The 16,881-nt window shown below is 39.4% G+C and overlaps 1 protein-coding gene across 1 annotated transcript in view; it reads right to left on the bottom strand.

The window, feature by feature from the left end:
* Positions 1-4,606: 4,606 nt before the first annotated feature.
* The window catches only part of FBN2 (fibrillin 2), a gene marked incomplete at both ends in the record, with an annotated part of 154,740 nt that continues 142,465 nt past the window's right edge, over positions 4,607-16,881 (bottom strand). The window contains 9 exons of the mRNA XM_084277967.1: positions 4,607-4,981; positions 7,361-7,520; positions 8,191-8,422; positions 12,331-12,450; positions 13,620-13,748; positions 14,486-14,602; positions 14,734-14,856; positions 15,396-15,521; positions 16,218-16,424. Coding sequence (XP_084134093.1) covers positions 4,607-4,981; positions 7,361-7,520; positions 8,191-8,422; positions 12,331-12,450; positions 13,620-13,748; positions 14,486-14,602; positions 14,734-14,856; positions 15,396-15,521; positions 16,218-16,424 — 1,589 coding nt within the window. The remainder of the gene's footprint in view (positions 4,982-7,360; positions 7,521-8,190; positions 8,423-12,330; positions 12,451-13,619; positions 13,749-14,485; positions 14,603-14,733; positions 14,857-15,395; positions 15,522-16,217; positions 16,425-16,881) is intronic.

Genomic DNA, 16,881 nt, shown 5'->3' with positions numbered 1-16,881 from the left:
CTTACACTTGCTGTACTTCTGTGTTTCTATGAAGTTTATAGTAGGAACGATTAGCTGAAACAGCCAGTATGGTGGGAGATTTGACTCTCTACTAAAATGCAAGTTCGGAGAGAATGGGTTTGGTTTGGTTTGGTTTATAACTTCCTCTTTCTTTTCTTCCACTTTTGTTGGGAACTTCATAAAAGGTTTTAGACTAGAAGGGAAATGTGGGCCATAGGGCAGGTTGTTTTATTGATACACAGGAAAATTTTAACTGAAAGAAACTGGAGATTTAACTGAAGATCGTGTGAACATGCTTTTCTTTCATAGGATGATGCTGCTATTAGAGCTGAAATTTTCCTGCACATTTATTACTTGATTTGCTATCATGGTTTGACAATCCAGGTGAACAAATTTTCATCTAGGAAAAGTCTTTCTTGACAGGAGTAATCTCAATATGTGCAGAGACCTAGTCTCTTGGATGCTTTATCTGAAACTTAGAGACCGCAGCAAACTCATGAATAAACATGTTATGTTCTTCAGCTCTGTATTTGAATCACTGCCATGAAATTACAGCAGCCAGAAACACTGTGCCAAAACCCAGCAGTCATTTTAGAGTATAATGGCTCCAGTACTGACAATCGTGGTCACCCATAAGACTAGGACCTGGAACTGCAGCTTGGATGTTGAGGATGCAAGGGCAGGCTAGGGCCATGCTTTGGGCAGTGCTGAGTCAGTATGGTTGAGAAGGAGGCTTGTGCTGGCAATTTATGTTTTTAGAGTATGAGCATGTAATACAAAGGTTATATGAAAATCATCTTCAAAGCCAGTTTTGAAGAGGTAGAAATTGTTGGGGTTTGCCACAGTTAATCTCAAAATTCCTAAGATTGATCACTTCATCACAGGTTAATTGTGCATAAACCCATGACAAAATACGTGCACAAAATGATGATGTAAAGTTCTTATCTCGTTATATCATACCAGGTGTATTATATTTGTACTAAAGAATTCTTCCTTGGTAATGTGAAATTTAATGCTTAAGAAGACTCAGGCCATAGCTCATTTGTACCTCATTTGTATCTAGTGCTGTGAGGCTGAGTCCTTGCAGTAAAGCTGGAAAGGACCAAAAGACTTTCCTCAAACAAGAAATTTTAGGTTATTAATTATTTATAAATTTTAAAATAATTATTATGAGATGGTACAACAGACTTGCTACTATAGTTTGAGTGTACTGGTGGAGTACCCAGTGCCTAGGCCTAGTTTAGATCTTACCTTTACTCACGATGATCTTGTTTGAAGTTCCCAAGAGATTTATAGCCCAGCCTCTCTTAAGTAGCAAGACAATTTTCATTTCACTTCGAGCAACACATTTGAGTGTTTTGTAGCTTTCTGGAACACTAGTCTTTCTGTGCATTTGTGGTCAGATTTCTCAGTAGATGTTTAAAAGGCTAGAGGCTATTTACGGGTAGAGATGGGAGAAATGAGTATACAATTATGTACTATGATATTCCTTGGGTGGAAAGGAAGTGCCTCTGTCTTGGATTTCTTGGGGTGGGGCCTTTTTTTTTTTTTAAATGCAGGGTATTTTTTTCATCTGGATTTGAAGCTGGGGTTGGCTTTTCTGACTGTTGTGCATTTGTTGTGTGTTTTAAGATGGTAGAGGATAATGCTGCTTTTCTTGTAAAGGGTTATGGTGTTTTTTGTGCTTTGTACTTACCACGTGATTAGCTAACACAGGTGTTACCTGATTGTAGTTCCTCTTTTAGATAAAAGGCTTTAAATCTACTAAATTTGCAAAGCACATGTAAACAATCTGTCTACTAATAATACCCTCCTTGCCTCAGAGGAGTTACTAGTAGAGTGTTGTTAGTATTTTCTCTCCTTTTTTTGAAGTTGGCAAAAAAAGATAATGCTCTACTGGGTTCTGTCTGGTGGCTTTTCTTGCAGCCTGTGTTTCCTGGAAAGCTCCCATTTTGGCCAAAGAGTAGCCTTCTTGGAAACCAGCTGTTAGAGATGTTAAGACAAATCAGTACTGTACTGGAAGTATTTATTAGACTGCTCATAGTATTTTTACTTCTGTAGATGTCAGTCGTTTCATCCAGCAGCAGTTTTGAATCATAATGAAACTTGCACGGCCGTATCTGAAGGGAATGTCAAGTAAGTCTAGTTCATGGGAATTTCCTATTGTCTTGCTTGAACTTATGCATTATTAAATGTCAGATAAATCTGAGCATGTATGTAGGCTTTGAGGCACACCCCAGGCAAGTAACTCCCATCAAATAAACTACTAATTATGAAAAAAAATCTTTATCACTTGATGAATATTTTAGGGAAGAGGACAGGGACAGAAGAATGGCAGGAGAAGTATGTCAGATTGGTCTTTGAAAGCACAGAAACATGCAATTTTTCTTTGAAAAACACTCTCAAACACTAGAGATGCTCACTGTTACTGCATCCAGTCATCAGAAACTTAGACCTGCAGCTTGGCTTTTAGTGCAATTAACTTCTGAAGTGCCACTGCTCCAGAGACGGGGTAATTCTGCTTGTACAGACTGAACCTTATATTCACAAACTAAAGAGTACATCTAGAACAAGCGTTTTGCAATTTAGTCCCCAGCCCGGTGTGCCCATGGTATTATTGGTGTGAGGAAAACATACAGCCAGTGTTGGCTATTACTCAAAAACAATCACCATCTTTTAACTGAATGCAGTAAAATGACAGGGTGGTTCAAATACATGAGTTCTTTGTGGAAATTTTGCATACTTTAATAAAAAACATTTTTGGCCCTGAATTATCAGACTTCAGATGCAATGGTCCCTTGGTCCTCATTATGTGGATAAGCAAAGCCTTCTGCAACGCCAGCCCACTTGGACCTAATATATGGCTGATTTTAACACAGTTGAGGCAGACATTTGACTTTGTAAGGACAGTTTAATTGCCATGTTTCAGCTCTGTCATGATAGAGGAACTATCATAATTCAGCAAATGCTGTATAACCTTATGCAGGAGTGAAAAACAGTTTGCACAGTACCAGCTCCTCTTTCCACTCTGCAGTCCTTCAGATTTACAATGTGCTGCTTATTTTGTGTAAAGAACACAAGAAATTTCAAAGAAAAAACTATCCCAAAATAAGCTTTATTGCAAAAAAAGCAGTCTTATTGATACAGACCTTCAAACAAGATTTATTTTTCTTACAAACATTTGATTAAAAATGTACAAAGTTTCTTTTTCTTTTCAAAATCCCCAAACTCAATAAAAGAAAAGAAAAATCACTGAGTATAACTTGACGTAATCTTTGGTCAGCACTGATAGGCGACTAAAGCAATCCTGGAGCCAGCATGTGCTCTGGCTATTTTCACATACGAGATTCTGTTACATGACTAAGTTACAGGCACCAGCTGTCAGTAAAAGCACCATTGAGACATAACACGTAACTGTACGACATTTAAAGAAAAGCACCACTAAAGTAAACTAAATGTCAACTCATTGTACAAACATTTCTCTTACAAAATAAGCTATGATAAAATGAGGCGTATGCAGTATAACTACAGTATTAATGAAATTCCTAACAAGTGGGTTTCAAATACACGTTTTCCTCCCATGCGCTGCATAATTAGTTGGCACCTATGACAGCCCTGATACAGCACTTGCTACTTAGTAAATGCACCATTAATTCAAGCCAGCACCAAACCCTATGAAACATCATTTTCTTCAGCTGCCTACAGTAATGCAAGTTTGTAGAGCACCCTTTCTGAGAATGAGGTGTGGTTGCATGTGTGGTTCCTTGAGGTTACTGGAATGTAGTACAGTACAGTTTAGTTCTGCAATCCTAATGGTATTAAAAGCAGTCAAGGTATTTTGCTACAGTGGTTGTGCCTCGTCCTCTACTATTTGATGTGGCTGATTCAGAATACAATCCTATGGAGCTGCTGTGAAATACAATCTCTGCAGAGACCGATATTGTCATTCCTGTCCTTTAAGAATACTCATAGTTTTGCAAGAGCACTTCAGAATATCTAGAAGATGTACTACAGTGCTTCTTCAGCTCTGATATATTTTAAAATACATTATTTGGATGACTGGCCCAAATACAAAAGGAAACATCTTTCAGATACTTTTTTTTTTTTTTACTTAAGAAAGTACCTCTAAAATGTTATAGCTCAGATTTATAAATCTAAAGAAAAACAACCAAGTTTCCCGTTCTGTTTACATAATTTGTTACTTTCTCCATATATTACTGCATTAAAAATAAATAAACATATATTTTTAATTAGGAACTATAGCAAAATACCCAAAGTGTTACAGACTGCTAGCAGGGAAAAATAGCTCACATTTTTGTGCCATTTAGTGCATTATAATGACTTTTGAACTTTAGCTTTTTAATATACTTTAAATCGCGGTTATATAGAAGATACAATAACCATGATCGCCATTGTAATCAAAGATCTAGCAGAGTTTAGGTTACCCTCCTGCAAGGATTCTGCAGTCTTGGAGGGATGGAAAGAAAGAGGTTTTCCCCTTTCTCTTCCTCCTGCAAAAGTCAAGGACTGTGTGAAAAGCAGATGCTCAGGTGGCCAGATAGGTGGACTGAAGTGACTGCAGAACTGGACTCAGTCTGGAAGATGGCTAGTAGAGGTTTATCCACAGCCTCATTCTGAGAGCTTCCCCAAGCTCTCCTAGGAGGTAGCTGTCCTCATTACTGGCTTCCAGTTTCTTTAACTCCTTTTTCTTATACAGAGGAATGCTAATGATTTCCAGTGTGTAAGTTCCAGGCACTGATTTTTTCTTAACTGTGTGCAAATAACTAAGTCCATCCCTCTGATGGATTCGAAAGATGCCATTGTCATTGCCATGTGAGATGACATAGCGCACGTGGTTGGTAAGGGGCTCAATGGCTGGCATGAGTTCTAGGATGTGCTCCTTGTTGTCCAGCCTGGAAATGTTGACTCTCATCTTCAAAGGACTATTCATGTCCAGACTTCCCATGCCAACTTCCAAGCCCTGGAGTAAAGGAGGAAAGATTGTTTAGACCAGGAGAGAAACAGATACTCACTCGCACTGAGAGAAGAATAACATGGGATTATCAACAGTTTCTGCATTTCTCATAATCTAGTTGTGAAAGAAGCAATTGTAAATCCTTTCCACCTGGGAGTACTGCTTGATTCCACATAACCCACCCTGTAAATATTAAAGGCTTCTCATATAGGCTTAACAGGATAATTAAAGTTACAGGATCACATCTACAGAGGGGGCTCAGATTTCAGTTTCTTTTCAGAATCTGTTTAACTTCATGTTTGCAAAAAGTCCATGTAAAGAAGAGACCTATGTTTACTACTGCTGTAAAGACTGTATGTGAGGCAGCCTTGTTCTTAGGCTCAACTTCAGTGAGGAATACTACAGAAACACATACCACAGCACTATATGGGAATTCCCTGAAACTTCTGGTACAGCTGTTTTGTTGAATCCTGGCTTCTAAAAACAAGCAGGCTCAACATCTGTTGATGAGGAAGTACAGTGATAATAAAGGGAAGTAAAGTAAGGAGAGAACTCGTTTTGCTACAGAAAAGGTTAGTATGTCAACATGTCCCTTTACATCCTATCAGAACCACTGAGATGAGTGTGGAAAAAAGTCCCATCGTTTTTGTGACAAACCGGTCATGGGTTCTTTTTTAATTTGAGCTTCAGTATAGTTATGCTGCAGGTGTGAATTTTTTGCAGAGGTGTGAGCTGTGAACACACTTGGAGGTGGGGCTGAGAATGAGTTAATTCCTAGGAAAGTCATCTAGCAAAGAACAGCTTTTGAAAGACCTTCTACAAGAATATATAGGCTATGGTGTCCTTTAGGAAACCTGATACTAAGTGACATACCTTAGCCTATATGTCAAGATCCTTTCAGGCTTGTAAAGACAGCAATGTTTTCTCTGAGGGAATTCCAATAATTTGTGAGTACAAATGTGTACTCATATGTGATGTAATTAAAAACACATGTTGAAAACAAGGATAATTTTTGGGTAGGAGCAAGTACTGTAGTGTTTTAAATGCCACACCCCACAGATGTCACTTGTGCTGAGATTATTTCTTTTTTCACATAGTTTTATGGATGTGAAACCTTTCATTTGTACTGCTCATGTAGTTCTAGTACTAGAAATGGAAAAGGATCATGCTGTTAATGAAATTAACTGTGCAATAACAAAAACGCTTTTCAAAACGTCTGTATATTTCCGTGGTAGTTCGACACAGAATTCAGACTGGAACAGGTCTAATGGGTGTGGTGGTGAGGAGGGAAAAAGAGATGGTAAGTGTGGATGTGTTGGGAAATCAAACATTTAGAATTTAAGTACAATACTATAATCTTTACAACAGGAATTACAGGGTTACTGGCCTCCATAGAAACTTTGAGAATACAAGAACTGGCCTTCATGGCACCATGCCAAGTTATGTGTACCAGGGCTGGAGCTTCTGGATTCTTTTATATCCTTACCCTTCTAGACAGTAGACTCATTTCCTCAATTTTCAGTGTAACTTATGTGGCTAGCACACCTTACTTCCTTACCATTTTAGCTGAGATTTTACATTTGACTTGTTTGCATTATACAGCTATTGGACTACTGAAGAAAAATCTGTGTGTCCCCCCACCTCTACATTGAGTCAGTTTCCCATTAGGGCAGATTTCAAGGTGAAATGCTATGAGACAACATCCTGTGATACAGGTAATACAGGTAACATATATGCTTTTATAGCTTTTTTGGGGGGAAAAAAAGCACCAAAAAGGTGCAAATAGTAAGCTGTCTTTTCACAAGTATCCCATAACCTATTTTCATAAGCCCACAAAATGCAGTAAGAGAAGAATTAAGTCTGAAGTGTTACTCTACTGCCCTAAGCATTCCCACAAATATTGAACTTAACGTGTACCAGTGAGGTCACAAACTCCAGTGCCCCACAGCTGTGAGCACCCAGGGAACAGACAGATTAAAATGATCTGCAAGATGATCTATTTAGCTGTCACAAACCACAAAATGCTGTCCAATTTCCTCTTGACTGCAGAGCAGATTGCAGACATGCCCCGCTTTCTTAGCTCTCCCTAATTACAGGAAAATTAATTCCCCAAAAATATTTTGAGGAACTAGACATCTTACACTACAAATTATTCCTTATAAGCTTTAAAAATTTAATCCTTTCACAGTTATTGATGTATTTTTGATTGTCACATCATTCCTGCCAACAGGACCCAAGTTTGAAAACAATAGAGGCATGGGGAAAAGACTTTTGCCACTGAATGTTGCCTGTTAAAAAAATTCCCTCTATTCAGTGATTGGGGTGAGTATGGTATCTGAAAATACCTTGAATTATATTATAGTACTTTTTTATACTGGTACATACAGTGTCATTAACACTTCTCTTCTTCCTGTTGTCTTTTCTGGAATAGCCATTGATTTTGCACTCATAACATGCTTCAGGGGACAAAGCATTCTCTTCATCAGCATCTTGATCCAGTGGCAGGTACCACCCTTTGTTAAATCCCACTCCTGAGACACAGTGGCTGTTGAATAAAAACGTGTTTTAGTTACTTCTTGCAGTTTAATGAACTGTTCTGTTAAAGGGAAAGCGAGTCTATGTAATCTGTACCACAGTATCTGTACCCTCTTTCTTCCCCTTTCCTCAGCAGGAGGTCTGTGCATTAGTTTTCTTCACACTAGTGTTGCATCCTGAATGAAGTACCACTGTTGGCTAAAGGCCAATCGTCTTTTCTAATTTTTGTTTACCAGTTTTACAAAGAAACAGAACAAAGCCAGCCTGTCCTCAACTGTGGAACTAAAGAATTTAGCCACTGTCATATACCAGAACATGTTAATTTGTGTTTAGTGTTCTGGGTTGATTAGTGTGGTTTAAAGCCCTCGATTACCACAGTACAGATGGTTCCTATCCTTGTGCAGTAACAGTCTCTATTGACCAGGTTTGTGAAGGAGTTCTTGTGCTGATACTGGGGCAGAAAGCAGAACTCATTGTTTATTGTTGCCTTCATACCAGATTAAAAATGAGTTTCATGTTGCATGTACAGACCTTTTTCTCCAGCTTATGGATACTGTGCACAAAAGGAATAGGAAGGGTAACTTAGTAGCCCGTCCTTCATTTGCCCCTCTGCTTTTCTAAAGTCAGTGTTTCTACAGCTTCCAAATATATCTTTGATGAATGACTGTGAAGGTACTCACCCTTGTCCAACTCTGTAATAGCCAGGGGGACAGCCACAAAGGTAACCACCTTCAGTGTTGGAACAACCATAATTGCAGGGGTTCTTGGTAGAAGAACACTCGTTCACATCATGGCATGCGCTGGAGAATTGGTCGTAAGAAAATCCAGATGGACAGGCACACTTGTAACCTCCAAGTGTGTTGTAGCAAGAAGCAGAACCACATGTGTTAGGATTGGAGCATTCATTTTCATCTAGTAAGCAAAAAAAGTATAATGGTGTCTTATTATCTGATAGAAATCAGGCAAGCATGACCTGCAAGTCCCAGGTCTCTCTTAGCTCTTTGCCTTCATTATTACCCCACAGAGACTTGGGTCTCTGACGGTCCCAAACACATATAGATGGTCTGTAAAAGTATTTTAGGATATTATTAATGTTAACCTCATTATAGAATCTCAGAATCATAAAGACTGGAAAAGATGTTCAACATCACGGAGTCCAACTGTCAGCCCTACACCTCCGTAACCTCTAAACCATCTCCAGAAAGTGCCACATCTACCCAGTTTTTGAACAGCTCCAGGGATGGCAATTCCACCACCTACCTGGGCAGCCTATTCCAATCCTTCACCACTCTTTCTGTGAAGAAATTTTTCCTAATATCCCATCTGAACCTCCACTGGCACAACTTGAGCCTGTTCCCTCTTGTCCTGTCACTAGTTATTAGGGAGAAGAGGCCTCACTATAATCTCCTGTCAAGTAGCTGTAGAGCATAGTATGGTGCCCCCTCAGCCTCCTGTTTTCCAGGCTGAACACCCCAGCTCCCTAGTCTCCTCTCCTAAGACCTCTTCTCCAGAACCCTCATCAGCCTTGTTGCCCTTTGTGGTGGTTTAGCCCTGGCTGGAGGCCAGAAAATATATATTAAGAGGCTCAGGAGACAAAACAAGGACAGGGAGAGATCATTCTGTCAGCAATGACATGGGCAAAACAGACTCAACGTAAAGTGAAGAAGAGAGAAACTACCTAATTTATTACACTATGCTACAAAGAACAGTGAAAACCAGAGACAGGAGCACGACCAGATCTTAAACCAAATGCAACCAGATCTTAAAACACTTTCCCCCCACCACTCCCTTCTTAGCAGACTTTAGTCAGAATTTTGCTCCCTTCTTCCCCTGTTCGCAGTTCAGGGGGGCAGGGACTGGGAAAAAATGGGGTTCTTTGTTACTTCTTCATGAGCCGTTTTCCTTTTCCAGATCTTAAAATACCACTAATCTCCAACCCCGCCCCCGCTCCCTTCTTATCAGATTTCACTCTAGTCATGATTTCACTCCCTTCTTCACCCTGATCACAGCACAGGGGGGCAGGGACTGGGAGATGGGGGTTTCAGTCAGTCCCTTGCAAGTTCATTTCCTTCTCAGCTGCTGGGGATGGGGGCGGGGGGGGGGGGGGGGGGGGGGCATTCATTCCACACCCTCTCCCTGCTGCACCGTGGGGTCTCACCCACAGGCGACAGTCCTCCATGAACTTCTCCAACGTGAATCCTTTCCCACGGGGCTTTATCTCTTTATCACAGTGTCTCTCAGTCCCAGTCCTACATGGGATTCCAAGCCTCCCCCCAGCAAACCTGTTCCGACGTAAATATTTCTCTCTCATCTCTGTGTCTCTGATTCTCCTCATGGCTGCAAGTGCTGGCAGTGGCTTGTTCCAACCTACGGTCACCGTGTCTTCTCTATGTCTCTACCTGCTCCATCCAGCGTGGAGCCCCTCCACGGGCTGCAGGTGGGGTCTCGGCCTTTTCCATGGGTTTCTCCATGGGCTGCAGGGGCAGCTTTCTCTCCGGCACCTGGGCCGCCTCCTCCCCCGCCCTTCTCTGGCCTTGTGTCTGCACAGCTCGGTACGTCTTCTCGCTCCCTTCTCCGGTGGCAAAATGCAGCTGCTTCCGGGTTGTTTTCTCCTACATGTGATTCTCAGAGGCGCTTGACTGTCTCTCCGGCCGCGACTTTGGCCTTGAATTTCCTGATGCTTACACTTTTGGGGGCCAGCAGAGCATTCCAGCAGCCATTTTCTGCAGCCCCCAGTCTCTCTCTCTCAGCGCCCAGCTACACAAAACTATGACACCCTTCTCTACACCCTCTCCAGTGCCTCGATGTCCTTCCTATCCTGTAGCGCCCAAAACTGCACACAGGACTTAAGGTGTGGCCTCACTAGGGCTGAGCACAAGGGCTGGTCACCTCCTTGGCCCTGCTGGTCACACTGTTCCTGATACATGCCAGGATGCTGTTGTCCTTCCTGGCCATCCAGGCACACTGCTGGCACATGTTCAGCTAGGTGTCAATTCAGAACTGATTCCCAAGTGATTCTGGCAATCAGGCTACTAAGCAAGTTAAAGTTTGCCCTTTGGAAACCTAGGGTGTCAGTTTTGCTGTCCCCAGCTCTTAGTATCTCTAAGAATAGAGATACTCTCTGTCATTTCATGGTCACTGTGCCCAAGATGGCCAAGGAAGTTATCTTCAAGATGTGTTCCAGGAACCTCTGGGACTGTTCCCTCTCTGCTGTGTTATAAATTCAACAGATATCAGGGAGGCTGAAGTCCCCCACAACAACAAGGGTTGACTCAATGCTCCCCCTTCCTTCAAGGTACTTCTGTTTTGCCTAGGGGTGCTCTTTTACCTGGCAGGGTATACCCCTAACATATAATGCTGACAGAGAAGAAATGAGCTGCAACTCCAATCATTATAGTATTCCTGGGCACCTAGCAATGGGGTGAAATTAGCACATACTTGTAGTGGAAACCTGCGTGCTAATTGCAGGTCAAAAGACAATCTAAACAGCCAACCAAAATGAAAGAGAAAAGGAACCATCGTCTCCACCTTGTGGGTATTGAATTAAGATACAGAGAACACAACTCCTCCAGTAAGTTTGATTGGTTTGGTTCCAGGCTATTTTGTGAAAAATAGGAAAAGTAGCTTGTTGTATGGAAGATTATCCTTTTGCTAGTTGGCACATGCTGCTTATTTTAGTTATCTTTTCAAAGGAGTGTTTCCCCATAGGTGTTTTCCTCTCCAATACTATTAGTACATGCTTTAACATTCTTGCCTGCAGTTACTAGGACACACATTCCTTTGAGGACTATGTATCATATTCAGAGACTGTAGCTGTTTTAAGTTTAGCATGAGTTGTTTCTTGTGCATTCCTGTCATGCTCACCTTTGCTTTCTTTGCTGTATCAATAATTAGTAATAAAAGCAGTATTAAGTAAGGAGTAGCAAACCAAGCAGGTGTACTACTTAATGTAAAATTTCTGTCCAGGGTCAGGACAGTAAGATCAACCTGTAAGAAACATATGGCGTTGCTCAGAGCCATAGTCTGATTGTGACACTATTGACAGAGAACCAGAAAAGCAATCTTGAAAAAGTAAGTACGTTTTTATGGTGCATTGTGAGCAGTACAGGATGGAGTTGTTTTGGTATATGTTGGTTTTTATTTTAAAGAAAATCTCCCACATTTAATTTAGAATTAGCTTAGCTAATGAAATACAGAAACCAAATAATGGATTTAATAAGCCAAACCTACAAAATACCTTCTGAGCTGTTTAATTTGTCCCTGTTCCCTGCCAAAGAACTAATGCTGTCCTTCAGACTGCATTTTTGAAGTAGGAAACCTGCAACGGTTATGATGATATTTCTTCTCCCTATTCACTGTAGGTGCTATTCTGTAGTATTTTCAAATTGCTACTGATGGTGATTCTTACTGATGAAAGGTGGGCTGGGTTTTTTTGTTGTTTGGTTGGGTTTGTGTTTTTTTCTTTTTCCTCCCAGCAGACATATTTACACTGATGCTTTCAGGAATTCAATTAAGATCCTTCCACCTCTCTAAGATGGGGATTTTTCCAAGGACAAGGGAGTCAGAATTTAGGTCTTCCTTGGAAAACTCATTAACATGTCACAGAGTTTCAACAGGATGAGTGTGTTTTCTTGTTACCACACGTCATTAATATATGTTGGGAGTAATCAGTGCATGGAAGTAAAGGAATAGAGGAAAAAAAAGATTTGTGTCTGCATACCGTTTGTCTTGTCCATTCTTGTCCTCACCTGGCAACTGTTGCGATAAGCACTATGACACCCTTGCTGTTAAAATGTAGTCTGTGCTGTTTGTTTCCTTACCAATACACTGATTCCACTGGTAATGCTGGATATATCCTTGTGGGCATCCACACCTATATCCGCCTAGGATGTTTTGACAACCATGCTGGCACCTATGGTTTCCATCACATTCATCCACATCTTTGCAGAGAGAAGCAGAACATGAAAGAACACATGATTACACGTTACCAAATACATTTCTCACTTTGTTGATAATCATTAAAACACTTGTATTTATGGCAGAAGACTACTGCTTTGAGATGGAAGCACCATTCAGGCTCCCCTTTTGGAAAGCCCGAAAGTCTATTAATGTTCTTTCTCTCTATCCATAATAAGACTGAGCCTTTATATTACTGAAATTTGGAAAAGGAGACTGTTCCTAATAATCCCACATCGTGTTGCTTTGATGAAATATTTAGAAACATTGTTTTTCTATTCAGTTTTCAAACCAACTATGTAAGACTAAGCTTCCAGTTTTCTGGAGCATATTGAGTATTTGAATACGAGGAATGCATATCAAATTTGTATGTAAGTGCTTACCTTTGCAATTAAAAACAACAAAAAACACCCATCTAAAATATCTCTGAGGTATGTACAAATAACAGAAAATCCCAAAGAAAAAAATATAAAAGTCATCTGAAACAGTGTCTGCTATAAGAAGTAAGTTGATTATAAGCAGCCTAACGTGCTTGGTACAGTATGCAGTCCTAGTAAAAAAATAAAAAAAACAAACATGCATGATATCACAGATTCTAAGTTACATTCCAATTGTCCATAACTGGAAATACATTTGAAACGTTTCCATAAATTTGTGTATATGTACCTCCGCATTTCTAGTTTTCGGCAGCCAGGTGGCCTAGTGCTATATTTTAGTTTCCTGTTTGCACAGCATCTGAGGCCCACAGAAGAGTCTGATGCTCTCAGATACAGATTTCTTGACTGGGACTCCCTTTCGGGCCAACAGAGAGACATGAAGTTCTACAATAGAATTGATATTTAACTGTAGTAAATTGCCCTTCTGAGTGTGTACGTCTATGGTAGAAGATTTAAAGAATGGAATTTAGAATATACTCTTAAGATACACTCAGGTCAATGATTATATTTATCTGAAACAAAATTGTAGAGAGATTCTGTTTGACTGTATGTCAATGAAAAGAAGAAATTTATGTGAAGATGAAATGGTAGCCTGGAAAGAGTTCAGCCAAAAAGTAAGAATTACTCAGGCAGTGTGTTCTTAAATAGAATTATGCTTAAAATTACTCAAATCTATTCCTACTTGCACCATAAAAAAATTGACCTTTGCTAGCTACCTTCACAGTTTAATCCAGTAGAATCCAGAGAAAATCCCCTTTGGCATTCACAGGTAAAACTTCCAGGGGTGTTTTGGCAAATTCCCTTTGATCCACAAAGCGATGGCTGAGAACCACATTCATTCTTATCTTAAAAATTAGAGCAGAAAGAAGGTTGGTATACCTTGCAGCATGATTTTAGACATGTTCATATAGTATTTCTTAAGAGGCTGAAATCCACAGAGGTGCAATAGTTTATTTTGAAAGTGTTGTTTTCCATATTTAAACATCAGATGACCTGACAACTCATGCAGAGCTAGGAGTAATTAATAAATTTGAAGTGCAAATTGTAATTCAGTCGTAAGTGTTAGAGACCCAGGTGTCTAATTGCTGTCAGTGGAAAAATGAACTAAAATATTTTCAGTTGACAAGGTTCATACATATCCTTAAGATCGAAAGACATCTGGATTTATGAAAAAAAATCTGGTTTATTTAATTGCATTTTAAACCAGATTTTAATACTTTATCCCTTTGTCATCATGTGGTTATACTTAGAACATCATAACGTATTAAATATATACAACTGTTTAACTGAGCAAGAAAATACAAACGTTGGATAGAGGGATTTTGCTTTTTGTTGCATTTAAAAATCTGTTTCCTGGACTGCTGACATTACTTATTACTAATGCTGACATCATTATTATTATTATTATTATTATTATTATTATTATTATTATTATTATTATTATTATTATTATTATTATTATTATTATTATTATTATTTACTCTGTATTGATACTGTTTATACAGAGTGAAAGAAGTGAATGAGAATTGAGAATGTTGCTCTCATAGAAAAGTTGATGCGAGAAAACTATTATTTTTCTTACCAATACAAGCTGTGTGATGTTGTGTAAAACCAGGTGGACATTTGCATGTGAAGCCTCCAAGTGTGTTGACACAGAGAAACTGACAGTTGTGTTGTTTGGTTTGACATTCATCAAGATCTGAAAGTAAGAAATGTTTTCTTAAGAAAGTCAACAAAAACGCTGTACATTTAGTCGAATGACAAAAATAGTCACACTTCCAAACTATTTCCCTTTTAGTCTTGGAACAACAAAATTAAAAGTTACTTTACCTTTACATGTCTTTCCGTCTTCTTGAAGGATGTAGCCCCGGGGACATGAGCACTGATAACTGCCTTCCCAGTTCTTGCAGATAAAATTGCATGGTTTAGGAGACTGTGAGCATTCATCAAGATCTAAAGAAAGAAACTGTTAAGCATCTGTTGTATTGATTTCTGTGTCTTGGAAGGGTGTTTTCTAAACAGCACTATACTTAACAGAAGAATGTTTGTAGAAAATAGTTCCTCCCTGCCACCCCCCACCCCCCTACCTGCCCCCCACCCCTCGCACTTTTCCTCAGAGTTCCTATTTCTTTCTCTGTGGGTGCGTTGCTGTGTATTTTCATCTAAGTATTTTTGTGGTGGTATACTTTGGTATACTTGTATGTGTTAAACAAGAAGAAAGTGGGAAAATGTGGCCATGAAGTAATGAAGTATGTTATCAGTCAAAATGGTTATACAGCTGGAGCATATTTCAGTGCTGGCTCTACTGCAGGAATATTGCCAGTACAGCTTGTTTCTCAATTTCCCCTAATGAAATATGAAAATAGAAGTGTGTATTCAGGAAAGATAAAAAAAAAAAGGAAGAACTTTTGAGATAGAAAGGTTAACAAAGTTTGATATGTTATTATGTACCAGTTAAAAAAATAATTGAGGATAAAGATCCTGAATCTTACCAATACAAGATGTGCCACTTATGTCAGTGGTATAGCCAACTTTGCAAAAGCATCTGAAGGAGCCCATAGTGTTAATACACTGTCCATTTCTACACAGGTTTGGCATGACTTTACATTCATCAATATCTGTACAGAAAATATTAAATATGTCATCTTCCAGTTTTAAATTTGACTTTTTTCTCTCTTTTTGCACAGTTCCTCATCATCATGCTTTTGACTGGAACTTTACACTTCCTTTTTCATCATCAAATGCATCTGAATTCAAAGTCTAACATCTTTCTAACTTTCATTATTGCTTTTTCTATCAAAAACCTTCCTTCTGTTTCACTGCAGAATCAGTTTCCAGTTTTTCTAAGTAAAAATTTGCTATAGAAGCAAACTGTTTTATGACCATTTAAGAGTATGTCAAATTTTTTTCACCACAATTAAAAAAATAATGTATGTTACTTTCTGCATCCTGCATGGAAATAGTAATTGCAAAGCATTCAGTGTGACTACTGTTTGAACCACTGCCGGTGCCTTTATCATGTACGCAACTTTTCAGCATACAAAAGCTTTGGGATAATTTCTAGCTTTTAGTTTCTGGTTGGCACCTCCTGTTTTAAATCCCAACCCTAAAAATTCTGCATAGCTGTGAGTATTCTGGTTGCAGCTACTGTTTAAAGGTGGTTTTAATTTCTGGTGTCTTGGCAGCATTCAGAAAACCTAACTGTTGTTTCACAGGAAATTCTTCAAAGGAACTTCAAAGAGAATTCTGCATTTTTTTAAATGTGTGTGCACATTCTTTTCCCCTTTTCTGCCTCATTTCATCTTTGCAAATACCTCTTCCATCTGTAGTATAGCCTGGTCCATGTGGACAGAGTTTCTTATATTGTGTGGTTCCAGGAAGTGGGCAAACCTCACACTGGTGACCCCAGCCCCGGCCTCCATCACAGCAGCACTCAGATTTAGTGACAAGATTCTGGCTGCTTGAAGCCATCTGACACAATGTCTGTAAAACTTCAGCAAAGCAAAACCCTTGTCGATTATCTGTAAGGAAGAAGCAGAGTGATCAAGAAGGAGCACGAGATAAACATCTGATCCATTAAGCAGCTGATGTATCATTCTGGCTTTCCATCAACATTAGAGAAAGCTCTAGAAGATTACTAGCAACCAGTTTGTGAAGGCTATTTTGTCTCAGCTTTTCATTTGTGTCTTCTGAAAATCTGCTGTCATTCCAAGTGTATTCCAGACTTTTCTAAAGTTCAGCACCTGCACGAATTGGATAGGAGTTTTACTTCTAGGAAAGCTGTCTCCCAGGGCATGTCTGGTGAGCTTGCTTGATAGCAAAATAGGCTGTGGGGTCAAACTGAGCTTCCACTTAGGCTGCCAGTGTTTGACTGGCATTTGAATTATCTACTTGGGGTTGGTTTAGAAGTCTGCTTTGTTTGTTTATTTTACTGGACAAAATAGCATGTCTGATCATCTATAATTATCCTAATGTAGT

Source organism: Gallinula chloropus (assembly GCF_964237585.1).
Source record: "Gallinula chloropus genome assembly, chromosome: Z".
In the NCBI taxonomy this organism is placed as follows: Eukaryota; Metazoa; Chordata; class Aves; order Gruiformes; family Rallidae; genus Gallinula; species Gallinula chloropus.
The sequence above is the reverse complement of the archived record's forward strand: the minus strand, read 5'-3'. Positions and strand labels throughout refer to the sequence as shown.